This window comes from Heloderma suspectum, chromosome 13 (genome assembly GCF_057233095.1).
Source record: "Heloderma suspectum isolate Gila_16-S chromosome 13, 16-S_ref, whole genome shotgun sequence".
Classification (NCBI taxonomy): Eukaryota; Metazoa; Chordata; class Lepidosauria; order Squamata; family Helodermatidae; genus Heloderma; species Heloderma suspectum.
Window position 1 is genome coordinate 2,836,081 of NC_139470.1, and position 16,041 is coordinate 2,852,121.

A 16,041-nucleotide genomic window follows, 5' to 3' on the forward strand; every position below is an offset into this window, starting at 1 on the left:
CCAAATTTGGCCCTCCTGAGACGCCAGTCCAGCAGTTCCCCTGTTCGCCACTCCATCTTCCCACATCACCACGTGGTTCCTCATGTCACCACTCCTAGCAGAGTTCTAATACTTTTCCTCTGCACCACAGGCAAAAAGCCAGCAGACTGAGTGGTTGTGTGCCAGAAATTGCTACCCCTATTGAATTTCAGCCTGACATGCACCTGTTTAAAGAATCCTTATCTGGCAGCAAGGCAGCAATCCTGTTGCAGGAGTTGCTGTGAGTGCCAAATGCCACTTTTCCCATCGCACAAGCAGCTTCTCCAAATTTTCCAGAAGTCGTCCTTCCTTCGACCCACAAGAGGTCACCCTCTTCAAATTAGGACCTTAAACATTTCCTCTCCTTCTGCACACAGGATGCAGTATGCAACGGGCAGACAGAACAAATGTAACTCATTCATCAATGCATGTGCTGATTTTTCCTCGATGAATTATATTCTGCCTAAAGCAGTCTGCAAAGGCAAAACAAACAGACCCATGAAGCACAAAATATACTAGCATGTTAAAAAAAATTGCGCTCAGAAACACCCAGGGAACCAGTGAAAATGTTTTTGCAGCACTGGCAAGGTGTGATCGGTATAACCCCAGCCAGTTTGCAAACTAGCTGCTGCATTCTGATGAACCAAATGAAGTTTCCAAGAGGACCTCAAGGGCAGCCCCATGCACAACATATTGCGGTAGTCAAGCCTGGATATTACTAGACCCTTGGTTACCATGGCCTGGCTAGTTCTTCCTAGTTGGTTCCACTTTTATCCTACCCCACAGCATGTGCCAGTTAGCATTGCTTTTCAGCTGATGGATGCAAAGACGTCCCATGATTCCTCTGCCGCTGTGCAGAGCTACATTTGGCCCAGGGGTTCCCACAGCAAAGCCCCAAGGACAAGCAGTGAGAAAGTGCCTTTACGCGTGTGCAGGGTGCCCCTCCCTCACCACCAAGCAAGCACAAGTGAACCCTCAAAACATGCGGAAGCTGAGGGATGGCAGTCGTGTCGATCAAGCGTCTGCAGCACCAGGTGCTGAGCAAAACAGACTGGAAGGGGCGAGTTCAAGTGGTGTTTTGAGCCCCATCGTCGTGTCCACTACTACCAAACTCCCTTCCTCCGTGTGCCAATGCCTACATAGCCCAAGCGGCCCTAAACACATGCGAGGAGGCGGCATCGGCTAGCTTGAGGAAACATGAGCGTTTGCAGAAGGACAAACATCCTCTGGACAAATATAACCTCAGGGGGAGACCCTCAAAACCAGCCCAGCCGAACTTGTTCAGAGGCCCCAGAAGGCTGGATGAGGGGCAGCGGCGCCGGGGGGGGGGGACAGGAAACCGGGGGGGGGGAATGGAGTGGAGTGTGCTGGAAGAGGGCAAGGATAAATGGCGCCTGAACAGGGATACTCTGTCCACACACTCACATGGCACTGCAAGTCCCACTTGTCTCCTCTTATTTTAGGAGTTAAGCACAAGACATCCATTCAAAAACAAAAACGCAAGGAGATAAACCCAGTGGAGGAGGGTGGCTGTGATGTCAGTGGGGTGGTAAATCTGCTCCAGGTTCAGTCAGAACTCTGAAGGAGCTTTGCACCTTGGAAAGCTCCTTTAGCGTTCTGACCGGTGCTGAATGAAACCCAGAGCAGATCCACTGCCCCACTGACATCGGAGCCACGGGCCTTTGCTGGATAAATCCCTAGTGCGTGTATCTGGAGAGAGAGGGGGGGGGGTTTCCTCTAAGGCAGGCGTGCAGAACCTCCTCCAGCGCAAGGGCTGAATTCCATTTTGGATACGTTCTCAGGGGCTGCATTCCAGTGGTGGGTGGAGCTAAAGGGAAAAGGGGCAAAGCCAACCAACCCCCCAACACCAGCATACTTTAGCTTGAAGCTCTTCCTGCCCGTCACCGAGCCTTCCAAGAGGCATTTCAGCCTTGCAGAATGGGGGGCGGGGGACATGCACAAGCCAGCAAACAATCGTGTGAATGGTGCTTGGGGGGAAGGGGGTGTGGCCAGCCCTGCAGGCGAAGGGGTGTGGCCTTCTGGGGACTTCTGGAGGGCTAGGTTTGGCCCTCAGGCCTGATGTCCCCAGGCCTGCTCTAAGAGGTAACATACCTAGATCCCGACAAGAGGGCTTTTGAGCAACCCAGCAACCCCACAAGAACCGCTGCTCTCCAAAGTCTTCCCAAATTAGGTTCAGACCTAGGGCTGATTCGAACACAACGCTAAACCATAGTTGGACATGCCGTGAACGAGCCTCCCTCTCCTTCCCGGCTCACACACTCCCACTTCCCCTCTCCCCGCTAGGTGTGGTCGGGCGGAGGAGTTCAGAAGCTTTTGTTTCCTTTTTTTGTAATTAACTGCAGCTTGCCTTGTTGCCTGAACCCAGACAAACTGTGACTAACTATGATTCCTGGAAACAAGCCAATTTCAAACCATAGTTTATGAAGCTGGATTGTTTTCACCAGCCATATGTAACATTAACTACAGTTTATAGTTCAGATGATACACTAAACTAAGGTTAATCTAAAACAAAAGTGGACACTCCTGATCTCACAGCCACAACGGGGGCAGGGGGGGGATGTTTTGGACTTCAACAATGTTTTGGACTTCCCAGAAGCCCCTGCCAACATGGCCAATGGTCAGGAATGCTAAGAGTTGATGGCCAAAACGTCTGGAGCTACTTTCTGCCCACCCTGGCTTATAGCAGCGTTTCCCCACCTGGTGCCCCCCAGATGTCTTAGACTACAACTCCCAGCAGCCAGCACAGTTATGAGCCAGCCAGGTTGGGGAAGTCTAGGTCATAGCCAGTGGTGCTTTGCACCTTGGGTAGCTCCTTTAGAGTTCTGACTGAAACCTGGATTCCCCGCCCCACTGACATCGGAGCCACCTGCCTCCAGGGGTTACAGCCAGCATTTTTCAAGGGGAAGCACCTGGCTCTATGGTTAGAGCGCCTGCTTTGGATACAGAAGATCCTGGTTTGATTCATGGCACCTCCTGTTAAACGGATCAGGTAAGCGGTGATTCAGAAAGACCCTTCTCCGCCCCAGACCCTGGAGAGTCATAGACAACCACGTTAAATATAAGCTTGGTGAGTGATTTTCTGTCTGGGAGAAGAACGTGTCTCCTAAACTCCAGCCTAAATTTTTAAAGTAAGGAATGTCTAAATCTGATTATGCCCCAGAAATCACAGACATATTGTGACTTAATTTCTTTATGAAACAACGGAGAATACAAAGACTTTGAGCGGGGGGCGACGGGGGGGGGGGAGAGAGACTGCAACGATTCTGAATGATTCTGAAGGTTTCTTGTCTACATCTTTGGCATATCCTTAGCGAAAAGAGCGGTCGCCTTTCCCTGTGAATAGGAGAGGGGTCGCAGGGGAAACCCACCTCACCCTCTGAAATCAAAAGCAGAAGTGAGAAAATCTCTTAGAGTTCAAACACTTCTTTAAAACCCTGAAACCTTTAACACTTCAACAGGCTTCATGGCTGCCATCTTGAAAAACATTCGTTTGCCAAAGGGCCTCTTTTCATTTCTTTCCGGAGGGGGTGGGTGGGTTGAACACCAGGCTTTAAGAGCTCACAGATAATCTGTTGAGAATCAAAAACCCTCCACAAGAAGAAGAAAAAGCCCTTCTCCAAAAGTGCTTGTGAAGGACAACATTTTTGTGTCACCCCGAATAAAACGTTTTAATGCGCTACAATCCATTACACCCATATCCCTCCATTTCCTTTCAATAATTATTCATTAGAAAACATTTAACGTCACTGCAAATTTCACACCGGGCAGTCTGTGCACAAAGGCTGGCGGCGGCCCATTTAGAGAGAGGGCGAGGGCTGCCTCTGCTAATCTGAGAAATGGCAAGGGTGGAGGGGGTGCGGCTGTGCGGGACACAACAGGCCCCGCTAAAATTGTGCAGTTAACCGTCAAAGCCCCGCCGCCTACTTTGACACTCATTTAAAGATGACAGCGAACAATAGAGATTTGTTCTTAGCAACTCTTTCTTGTTAGGCGGGTCTACAGCAGCTAAGCCGGACCAGCTCCGTCCTTCAGACCAGGCCTTGATAGATTCTGTTCCACCTGCCATATTATGCCTCCGATTCCTAGTCTCCCCAATTCCTTCCTCTCGGCCTTTCCCCACTTTAACGCAATAAGACAGGTAAAGAATATAGGTTAAAAGAGAAAGGGGGAGAGAAGGAGAGTCCTATTCAGCTTTAACGAAGCAATCGCTTGCCAGGTCAGGTCAAGATAAGCTGCTCAAAAAATCTTTGGGCCAGTAATCCTGACGCTGTGAACAAGGTTGGATAAAAAGCAGCACTTCTCTCTTCCATGCATGCACACGGACATCCCCCCCACCGCCCGCAGCAAAACAAAAAACAAAAAACTCTAGTCACTCTCATCTCAGGATTCCTGTAAAAGACCTACACATTTGTGGTGCCGAAAACATATGTCCAAGTCCGTGGCAGGACAACGTCCCAATGGCAAGCAATCAAACAAGCAGAAAGCTTGGATCACTTGACTTCAGGAGCCAAGGGGTGTAGCTGCCAGGGTTTGAGGAGGGGCTGAATCTCAGTGGTAGAGCCCTGCTTTTGCATGCAGAAGGTCGCAGGTTCGATCTTCATCTTCTCCAGGTAGAGCTAGGGGAAAAAATCCTGCCTGAACTGCTGGAGAGCTGTTGCTGCCAGTCAGTGTCAACAGAACTGTGCTAGATACACCAAAGGTCTGACAAGGTACGAGGCCGCTTCCAATGCTCCTGTGAGATGGCCCTCTGCAAGTGTATCAGGAAGGGAAGCAATGGTGGTGGAGGGAGAGGAGGAGCTCCTGAAGTTTAAAGGAGGCTGCAGGTACAAGAAGGGCTGCAGCCCATTGGAAGGCCCATGCTTGGCACGCAAAAACTCCCAGGGACATTCTCCAGGTAGGGCTGTGAAAGGCTCCTGTCTGAGACGACCACTCAGTGCAGAGCAGCCTTTCCCAAACCAGCAGCCTCCAGATGTGCTGGACTACAGTCCCCATAACCCCCAGGCAGCCATGTCCAACACATCTGGAGGCTGCCAGTTAGGGAAAGTCTTCTGTAAATGACAGTGAACTAGATGGACTGGTGGACTGGCTCTGGAGGAGGCGGCATGCTAAGAACCAGAAGTTACAAACTGGACATTAACAAATTTAGGTTAACGACGAAGGAGGAGGACAAGGAGGTGGTGGTGGTTTTGAGCTGGTATCATGCAGATTTTCCCCATCTGGGGCCCTCCAGATGTTTTGGAGTTCAACCCCCATCAGCCCCAGCCAGCACAGTCAATGGTCAGGAATGCCTGGGAATTGTCATCCAAAACATCTGGAGGGCACCAGGTTGAAGAAGGCTGGTATAGTAGATAAGAGATCCTGACGTCTTCAAACAGCCACTCTCTCTCTCAACCTCTGTCCCCACATCTGCAGTATTGGGACAGTCATGCCGTTACCAGGGTCTTCACCTCCCATCCTGTAATGGAGACTTAAGAACATAAGAAGAGCCCTGATGCTGGATCAGGCCAAAGGTCCATCTAGTCCAGTACTCTGTTCACACAATGGTCAACCAGTATACCCCTGCTCCAATGGGAAGCCCACAATCAGGACACGAGTGCAACAGCACCCTCCTGCCCATGTTCCCCAGGAACTGGTATACAGAAGCACACTGTCTCTGACAATGTATAGCCATCAGGACTAGTAGCCATTGATAGCCTTATCCTCTGCCATGAAGTTGTCTAACTGCCTTTTAAAACCATCCAAATTGGTGGCCATCACTACATCTTGTGGTAGTGAATCCCATAGTTTAGCTCTGTGTTCTGTGAAGAAGTAACATAATATTGACATAATGGGCAAGAGAGTGGCATCTGAAGTCAGATGGGTGTGGGGCTGTAATTTAGTCATACTATAAGAAAAAGTATATACTTTAATATATATTCATATAATATATATTAAGACAGACATTATAGTTTAGTCAGAAAATGCTAGAGGAAAATATCATGTTAAAGCAGTCAGACCTGGGAAAAGGGGCCACTTCAGATTAACAAGATAAGAGTTGTTATGAATATTTCTATCATGGGTGCAGAGAGAAAGACAGTGTATATCAAATTTGATGAAGACAAGATGTTACAGACTCCCGCTATTGAGAGAAGGTTACAGCAGCTGTTTGGCATGGAAAAGAGGAGGGTCAGGGGAGACATGCTAGAGATGTAGAAAATTATGCATGGTGTGGAGAATGTGGAGAGGGAGACTTTTTTCGCCTACTCTCAAAATACTAGAACCCAATTGGGTCATCCTATGAAGCTGATTGGTGGGAGATTCAGGACAGACAAAAGGACTCCTTCACACAGTCAGTTAAACTGTGGAATTCGCTACCACAAGACATAGTGATGGCCACCAATTTGGATGGCTTTGAAAGGGGGTTAAACAAATTTCTGGAGGAGGAGAAGGCTATCAATGGCCACTAGTCTTGATGGCTATGTGCTACTTCAAGAACCAGAGGCAGTGAGCCTATGTACACCAGGTGCTGGGGAACATGGATGGGAGGGTGCTGTTGCACTCATGCCCTGCTTGTGGGTTCCCGGTCGACAGCTGGGTAGCCACTGTGTGAACAGAATGCTGGACTAGATGGAACCTTGGTCTGAACCAACGAGGCTCTTTTTATGTTCCTATGTTCTTACTGTAAAAGGAAAAAGTGAAACACCTAGATCCGATTCTGTTGAGACCAGTGGTGTGGTGCTGACTAATGTTGACATGCGGGCACACATCAGGGCAGTCCCATGGGTGTGCTCCCTCAGAGAGTCCAAAACTCTAGGCAGCTGTGTCAAGATACACACACCAGCCCAAGATTTTCCAGGAGGACCTTTTCCCAGCACCAGGGAGAAACACTTTTTCTCAAACTTCTTGCAGTTTTCATCTCCATCAGGAGCAGGTCTTTTGTAAAGCAAATAGATCTGAATTGCCCTTCCAAGACCTAGTCATCCCAAAATACTTTGCATTTCAACGGAGAAAGCTCAGACAATGCACAGTTGCTGGGAAAATCCATTTCCACCTGCCCCCCAGCTACTGTGAAGATGGCAGCTAAGCTCAGATGGAACAGGGAGTTCTGAGCAGGGTGGCAGAAGTCCCTGCTAAACACAAAGTCCGCACACTTTGATCTTGTAAGGCCTGGTTCCACTACAACAATGTGGGAACATAGGGAGCTGCCTTATTGAGTCGGACCATTGCGCTAACCAGCTCAGTATTGTCGACACTGTCAAGCGGTGGCTCACAGGGGTTTCACACGGGATTGTTTCTTCGCCCTGCCGGGAGACAGCAGAGATTGAACCTGGGGCCTTCTGCAATCAAGACATGGGCTCTCTTGCTGAGCTCCAGCCACTCTTCATCCCTGGGTGGGAGCCAGTGTGGAATACTTAACAGAAACAGACCATATTTTCTTCCTATCCAACGCCAAGAACATCTGGAGCACAGGGGAAGAGGCTAAACACCGCACCCTCGCCTCTGTTGGAGCTTTAAGAACAGCAGCAGAATGAGAGAGATCAGCTCCTTGCGGGCTGTAAGAAATCAGGTTGCTATTTCCTGCACTTGGTACTTTTGGAGTAGCTGCTTCACAGGTTGTGTTGTTTGCTAATGCCTCAATGCATTGCAAAGGGTTGGTGTATTTGGCTCTGGCTGTACCGATAAGCAATAACATCGTGTTACAATGGCCTGCTTTGTAGCAAATTTTAAACGTTATGATGTTGGAAGTAGTGAATGAATTGTTTGGGTTGTTTACTATTGTAATGACGCACTGTTGCAATTGATGTACAGCTCTGTGTTTTGGTTCCTGTATGGCTGTTGTGCCTGTGAGCCACCCTGGACACATTTTTTGGGGAAAGTGGCATACATATTGAAAGGACGATGATCTTCCTGAGATGGTACCATTGCCAAACGTACAAGCAGTACTTGAAAAACCTAGTTCATCTTCTGAGACTCCCTTTGAGCCATCTTGATCAATGAACAATGAAGTTACTACTCAGATTATTACTCACTCCAGTTGAGTAACTGAGAAGCCTTCAAGAGTGACTGAATACCTGAACTATCAAATATGTCAACAGTGCTGATGTATTGCATCGTCCCTCAAACCAGTGTGGAACAGCCAGTGTAAACTCTGGATTCCACACAGATACAACTACATCCAGCACCACCTAGGAACTAGACCATACAATGACATTATCCACATATCTTTCCCCTTTTGGTTTAGAAAGATGTATGGATGGTGTCATTATATGGTCATGTTGTAGTCACTACGTGGCCCTGGGTTTGTTGTATCTGGGTGGAATCTGAAGTTTCTCGTGACTGTCCTCCTTTGAGAGAGACAATGAAGTCATAGAATAGTAGGGTTGGAAGGGGCCTATAAGACCACTGAGTCGATATCTACCTTCCGGGTTGGGTGTCCTGTGGGCCTCCTTTTCAAACAATTAGAGAGAAATTACCTAGTGGGCGTAGACATGGTGTCCATTTTTGCTCAGATCTTTCTGGTCCATGATCAGCACTCTATGAATTACACTACACTAGCAGTGCAATCCTATGCATGCTTACTCAGAAGTAAATCCCACTGTGTACAAAGCAGTGGAGGTGGAGGGCTCCGATGTCAGTGGGTAAGTAAATCTGCTCAGAGCTTCGGTCAGAAGCAGTCAGAAATCTAAAGAAGGTTTCCAAGGAGCGAAGAATGATGAAGATGCAAAACCCCAACCCTCACGTGAAACGGAAACATCTCCCCATCCACGCGACATACTCAGAGACCATAGGCAAGCCCTCCTGGTTGACCACTCAGTCTGTCTGGCCAAGCTAGGCTTTACCCTTACCCTAACCCTGTTCCTGCACAGGGAGCCAGGTCTTCTCAACCCTAGCCCTAACCTGAGCCTTAACCCCAACCCTCACGTGAAATGGAAACATCTCCCCATCCATGCGGCATACGCAGAGACCGCAGGCAAGCCGTCATCCGATGACTGGGGGTCACGATTCACCGCCCCACTGCCGTCAGAGCCACCAGCCTCCACTGGTACAAAGGGGCTTAGTCCAGAGTTGGGGTGTTTCAGATTGCAAACTGGGAGTTATCTTGGTTCATTTACTCTGCAAGCATTTTTCTGCAGGGCCCCTGCTCTTTACTCATGGCAAACGACAGGCGTATATGCACAGACTGATTATTTTTAGAGGCTGCCATTACTGGCGGATGGAGGGACGAAGCTGCCTTCTGGTCGGCTATAGCTCTGGACTGCCCCCCTCAGCAGCATCGCTCCTCTCATCAAAACACATTGTCATGAGTGTAACCATCTAAGGAAGGGCACAGCGACCACGCTGGAGCCAAAAAACACCCCCTGGCTGAGCACACACTGCTGCTGCTGAAATCCTCCTGAGAAGTTCTCTCCCAGTGTGGGCAATGCACCAGCGCTCATGAAACACTGTCCTCCAAAGCAAGCTTGCAGGATGAACCTTCTCAGTTTGGCCTGCTGGGTTCAGCACTGCCATTTAGCGATTGTAAAACAAGAGGAGATGCAAGGCCAAAAAAGAGGACAAAAGAGGATGCCAATTTGGGTAAAATATGCATATCTTGATGTATAGGTATGGATGCAAATTTTGGAATATTATAATTTAAATAGAAATAGAGTAAAGTCTCACCACAGTGCAGAAGACTGTGTCGAGATGACCGGTGTGCCTGCTAGTTCAGTCAGCATGACACGCTTATTGTAGGAGCCAAAGACCATGACAAAAGGGACGTCACTTCAAAAAATACGTATAGCTGAGGAATAAAAGGTAAAGGAAGGAATATGTGAACACAACAGTATGGACCCAAGACCCCAGTTCCTGCAACACACTGACAAAATTTGCTCTTAATTTTCTTTGCTGTTAGTGCAAACACTGATGTTGTATATGTAGTCACTGCATCCAGATATGACAGCAAATAACAAACTGCTTCTACATTGGAAGCAAACTCACATGCTCCTAAGATATCACTGTAGTCATAACTATTCATTTCCAGGCCCAAATTAAGGTGCTGGTATTGCCCTTTAAAGCCAGCCTCAGGCCCTCCAGATGTGTTAGACTACATCTCCTATCATCCCCAGCCAGCTCAGCCACTGCCAGAAACATCTGAAGAGTACCAGGGTATGGAACTACTGCACAATTTGGGACCAGGCTATCTAAAGGACTGTCTTCACTCATAGGTACCTGCTGGAGCCTAAGGCCAACACTGGAAGCTCTGCTCTCTGGTCCAGTGGTGAGAGCTATTAGGTTGGAGAGTACCAGGAACAGGGCCTTCTCTGCGGGGGCACCTTCCTCTGTGAAATACCCTCCCCCTGCCTTTGCTGGCTTAACATTAAAAAAATGAAGATCATGGCATCTGGCCCCATCATTTCCTGGCATATGGAAGGGGAAGAAATGGAAGCAGTGACAGATTTTACTTTCTTGGGCTCCAAGATCACTGCAGACGGTGACTGTAGCCATGAAATTAAAAGACGCTTGCTCCTTGGGAGGAAAGCTATGGCCAACCTAGACAGCATAGTAAGAAGCAGAGACATCACCTTGCTGACAAAGGTCCGTCTAATCAAAGCTGTGGTTTTCCCAGTAGTAACGTATGGCTGTGAAAGCCGGACTATAAGGAAGGCTGAGCACCGAAGAATTGATGCATTCGAACTGTGGTGCTGGAGAAGACTCTTACGAGTCCCCTGGACTGCAAGGACGTCAAATCAGTCCATCCTCAAGGAAATCAACCCTGAGTGCTCATTGGAAGGACAGATACTGAAGCTGAAGCTCAAATATTTTGGCCACCTAATGCGAAGAGAAAACTCTCTGGAAAAGACCCTGATGCTGGGAAAGACTGAAGGCAAAAGGAGAAGGGGACGGCGGAGGATGAGATGGCTAGATAGCATCACGGATGCAATGAATATGGACTTGAGCACGCTCCGGGAGAGAGCGCAGGACCATAGCGCCTGGCGTGCTATGGTCCATGGGGTCACTTGAGCACGCTCCGGGAGAGAACGCATGGACCATAGCGCCTGGCGTGCTATGGTCCATGGGGTCACGAAGAGTCGGACACGACTGAATGACTAAACAACAACAAACATCTTTTCTATTCCAATCTGCTTTTGGATTATTTTATTGCACTGTGTTTATTATTAATAATAATAATAACTTACTGTTAATGTCTTTAATGTTATTGTTTTAATAGCTTGTAATTTTGTTTTGCCAATCAGTTTGTAAGCTGCTTTGGGAGGGTAAATAAAGACGGGATGGAAGTCTATTAAATAATAAGAATAAGAATAAAATCAAGAATACTTTTCAATAAAAGCCAGGACGGCCAAGCCCTGACTCCCACTTGAAATTGTGCTCGTCTGGCTTAACTGGCTCACAGTTAACCCCCAGTCTTGGTTAAAAATCATGACACTGCTCCAAGCTCCTCAGATGAAAAGTGGGATATGCATGCAATAAATACACCCTTAAACTTTGTAAAGCTTTCAGGGTTGTTGTACACTGGAGTCTTCAAGACGTTTTTGTAAACAGCACAATTCCCAGTTCTTTGTTAATGTTTTAACAAATGAATGCTGTAAATACTTTATTATTGGACAACATAGCACCAAGTTAATTCCAGTCAGTCAGATGCCAGCCTTATATAGAAGGTCTGTTCGTGAAAGGAACCCTTCCCTAAACAAATCCTCTGTCATCAAGAGTGACGATGCTCTGTGACTCCCACCCTCTAACAGGGGCATACAGCAGTGAGTTTAACTCTACCGTTAACTACAGAAGAGACCAGATGGTCTTCTCGCAGAAACTAGCACATGAATTCCGTTTTAATTACAGGCGCCAGCTTCAATCCCAGCAAAGACATAGAAGAAAGATAAGAAAGCTATACCTGCATGCTTTTCTCTCCCATTTCCTTCTACAACTTAGAGAAAGAGCAAGACAACGGGATGTGTTAGGGAATAAACAAATAAACAAACATCCCTTCGCTGTGACCGAATTCAAGTTCATCAAGCCTCTAGCAAATGCTATGCTGCCTTTTTTCCCCAGAGGAACTGCACAGAATATCTGCTCGTTGAACTTACCCCCTCCTAGATCCAAATGCTTCAGGGTCAGGTGCTGTGTTTGCAGTCAAGCCCCAAAGACCATCTAGGTGCTGCTTAGGATGGGTGAGGTGGGATACAGAACTGCTGGATGCCAGCATTACCCTGTGGGTTAAATGTGTGCAGAGTTGGCAGGCGATAGCTGTCTTTGAACTTAATGGGCAGCCAAGTACAAGGGTGCAACCGGACGTGTTTTATATGCTCCCCTGCTTGCAAAGTGGTACACTCATTTTAACCCTAGAACAATGTTGTCAAGGCTGCTGGGCAAACAGACGAGGGACAGTGCTGCTGAAGGGCTGACGGCTATATCTTTGGAAGAGGGGAATGCATCTCTCAGCAGAAATTTTATGAGGGCAGCATCATCACCCGCTGTCCCAATCAGTCTCGGTGTCTGCATTTTGAGCTGCCAGAAGCTTTGCTCTCCGCTCCAAAAACAGAGCAGTGACCCTCCAAAGAAAAGCGAGGAAAACAATGCAATGTGTCCCGGGAAGGCTCAGTGCGCAGGGAAGTTACAAAGTCAGTCCTGGAACAGGAGAGAACTTTTTGAAATGGACCTAAAGGAAGGACGTTGGAAAGACCCAACGCTGAGGGAGCCGCTTACAGGACTGAGCCATCCAGATGGTTTCAAGCCCACTGTCTTCAAAGATGCAGCCACGTTTGCGATCCACCACCAGGCCTTTTTGCTTCTGCCAGATACTGAACCACACACTGGTGATGTGCTACTAAAACATATCTACACTAGAGACTTAGATTGGTTTAGAGCGCAATCCTATGCATATTTTTGCTTAAAGCTATTTGTGCCAGTAACAGAGCCTTAGGAGAGGCATTCCAATTTTTTGGAAAGGAGAAAAAGACGCCCCAAAGCCAGGAAACCTCCAAAGGATTGGTGGTCGGTGAAAGGGGGTGGGGCCCATGGAAGGGCATACGGCCATCTGGCGAACCCTGGAAGCCCGGATTGGGTCCCTGGGCCTGACGGTCTGGATCCCTGCTGTAAGGGGATGGTGACCAGAAATCTCTCACACGGGGTTCTCAGCACCCCCGACGAACTACGAGCCCAGGATTCATTGAGGGCAGCCATGGCAGTTATGCTGGTATAAAACCACTGCACGTTAGCACTGATGTGCCTTAGTTTCTCCTCCACCCTTGTGCCTTTCATACCACATGAAAGGCAGAAAATTCAGCTACAATTCTTCTTGGCATAGAGATCAGGAACTTTTCTACACGAGGCTGTTAATCCACTGTATCTGCTCTCGGTTTCGTCGCAGAATTGAGATCCAAGCACTACACGAGGAGTGCTTCCTTTCCTGCTTTTCCGCTACATAACTGCTAGGTGGGACTGTACTATAGCAGAATAATGCAATTACATAAGAGGAAATTGTGTTTTCTTTTGCTTTCACGGTTAAATCACACTTTTTCTCTGCTCTAAAAAAACTCGCCAAAAGTGCTCTTTAGGCACAGGAGTGAAACTGGAGGGTCACAACATCATGTAAAGAACCTGTAAACAACCCTGAGTAGGGAAAGGCAAGCATACGATAAATGCCCAAAGGAAGCTTCACCTGCTGAACTTATGCCTCTTCCAGAGCAATTATTTTTTTAATCATGTTTGGTCTTTCTCAGAGGAGCTTATGGGGTTCTTTAATTTTATCCCCAAACCAATGTGAGATGGCTAGCCAGATATGGCACCGTGCCCAAGACCCCCCCAGTCAACTACATAGCAGAACAGGGCTTTGAACTCAAGTCTTCTCCCAGGCCTAATTGCAACACTCTGTTCACAGCATTGTGCTGGCCTTGCCAGAAACAAACGCAGGCAACTCTACATCTAGTAGGGGTCTGTGACTTTCAATGAGCCTAAAAGTTTGGGGCCAGATGATTTGAAGAGCCATCTTCTCCCACATGAGTCTGCTTGCCTTTTATGATAGCCATAGGCATCCTTCCTTTGTGTCCTTTTGCTTTCAGCACGTGGTTGGTTGGGACCTGGGACAGGGCCTTTTCAGTAGCAGCGCCAAGACTGTGGCACGCCCTTCCTTGGGAAGCTTGGTGGGCTCCCTCTCTTTTACCCTTCAGGTGAATCACAGAATCATAGGGTCGGAAGGGGCCTACAAGACCATCAAGTCCAACCCCCTGCTCAGCGCAGGAAGCCTGATTCCCAGGCAGTCTCCCATCCAAGTACTAGCCAGGGCTGACCCTGCTCAGCTTCCGAGATCAGACGAGATCAGGCCCATCCATGGTCAAGACATTCCTAATTCACCAGGCTCTGGGATTGTTTTAACTTTGTGCCCCGGTGCTACAAGTGGTTTAATGTTGCCCTTGTTTGTTTATTTTAAGCCTCTTGGTTGTTTCGTATTTTGTTGCGATATTATTGCAATGTTATTGTATATGTTTTTAATCTGTATCATAAGCTGCTTTCGGTGCTCTTTTAGCTGAAAGACAGGATATAACTCTTCCAAATAAATAAATAAATAGCACCCAACATCTGTAAACACTGGGAAAATCAATACTCTGAAACAGAAAAATCACCTAGGGAGTAGTCATTGGAATGTCATGCACCAACTGAGCAACAACTGCCATTCATTGGCCCGTCTTGCAAGACAGACAGGTCCTCAAGTAACACATGCTTCGTAGAATCTGTGGAACCAGATCGATTCTACAAATTAGCTAGAATTAAGCTGTTTTCACAAGATAGGATTATTCTGTCTTAGCTGTTTATCATGATATCATTACAAGAAACACTTAAGGAAATGCAGAAGTTCCACTGGCTAACTAGACAGTTTCAGTCATCTCCCCTTTTCTCCTATAGTTCTTTAGATTTGTAGGCTGCAAGCCTAAACAAACTTACCAGAGGATAAATCCCATTACACTCAGCAAGTTTAGGACGGCACTGCATACGCTCCTTTTCCCTTGTTTCACTTTAACTCCCCCTCAGAGATAACATCACGGCCTTAAAAAACAACAACCATACACACACTGCAAAAGCAGCAGGGCGGAAAGTATTAGGAAGGGAGAAAGTAGCCTCCCTTTGATACAAAGGCTTTTTTCGTTAAGCTCGTCGAAAGGACCCCAAAAACAACACTCACCACCTCTGCCTCCTCCATTATGATACTGAAAAAACAACCCCTCCCTAGGCAGTCAGCTGTTGCGACAAGGCGCATTATATGTGGTTGTTGGCTGCACTTGCAAGCGAACGATAGCACAGGTGTTTCACTTGGTGTCTAGGAGAAGGTGTAATTGCCAAAAGGCTGCTTGAGATCCAGCAATCCCATTAAGCACGATGAGCAACACGGATGCCCAAATACCCACTGCTTCTGCTACAACCAGCCTTATCTAGCCTGGTGCACTCTAGATGTATTAGACTACAACTCCCATCGACTCCAGCCAGTGTGGCAGGCACCAGGTTGGGAAGGCTGAACTACATGATAAAATAGAGGGAGAGGTGGCAACGAGAGGGCAACTCTAACGGCTCTTCCGCAATAATTTGGTACTGTGTCCGATGGCATTTTATGCCACAAGGAAAAATCCTGGACTCATAATTAAAATACGAAATAGTTTTCTAGTTGATGGATGGGAGGACATGCACTGGAAATTAAGGGGTTCTTTCTTGTCAAATTCCAGACAGGTATAAACAAAGTCTTCTGGCACTTTAGAGACTAAGAAATTAGCCTATGCCAGCCTTTCCCCTCCAGATGTTTTGAACGACAACTCCCAGCATTCCTGAACATTTACCATGCTGGCGAGGGCTGATGGGAGTTGAAGTCCAAAACACCTGGAGGAAACCAGGTTGGAGGGGGGGCATGAGCTAATATATTAGTCCCTAACATGCCACAGGGCTATTTATTTATTTATTTATTTATTGCATTTATACCCCGCCTTTCTCCCTCTCGCAAGGAACTCAAGGCGGCTTACATTATCCTCCTCCTCACCGTTG

General features: G+C 47.6%; 1 protein-coding gene across 3 annotated transcripts in view; it reads right to left on the reverse strand.

Moving 5' to 3' along the window:
* The window catches only part of MYO1H (myosin IH), a 70,494-nt gene that overhangs the window by 49,459 nt on the left and 4,994 nt on the right, over positions 1 to 16,041 (reverse strand). Inside the window, exon 1 of one of the 3 annotated variants that reach the window (XM_084820171.1) lies at positions 14,956 to 15,044. The exons of 1 other annotated variant lie outside the window; for it this stretch is intronic. In XM_084820171.1, coding sequence (XP_084676297.1) covers positions 14,956 to 15,003 — 48 coding nt within the window. In that variant the 5' untranslated portion in view covers positions 15,004 to 15,044. Of the gene's footprint in view, positions 1 to 14,955; positions 15,045 to 16,041 lie in introns of those variants that run through there. One more of the 3 variants, XM_084820168.1, reaches the window with a different exon arrangement.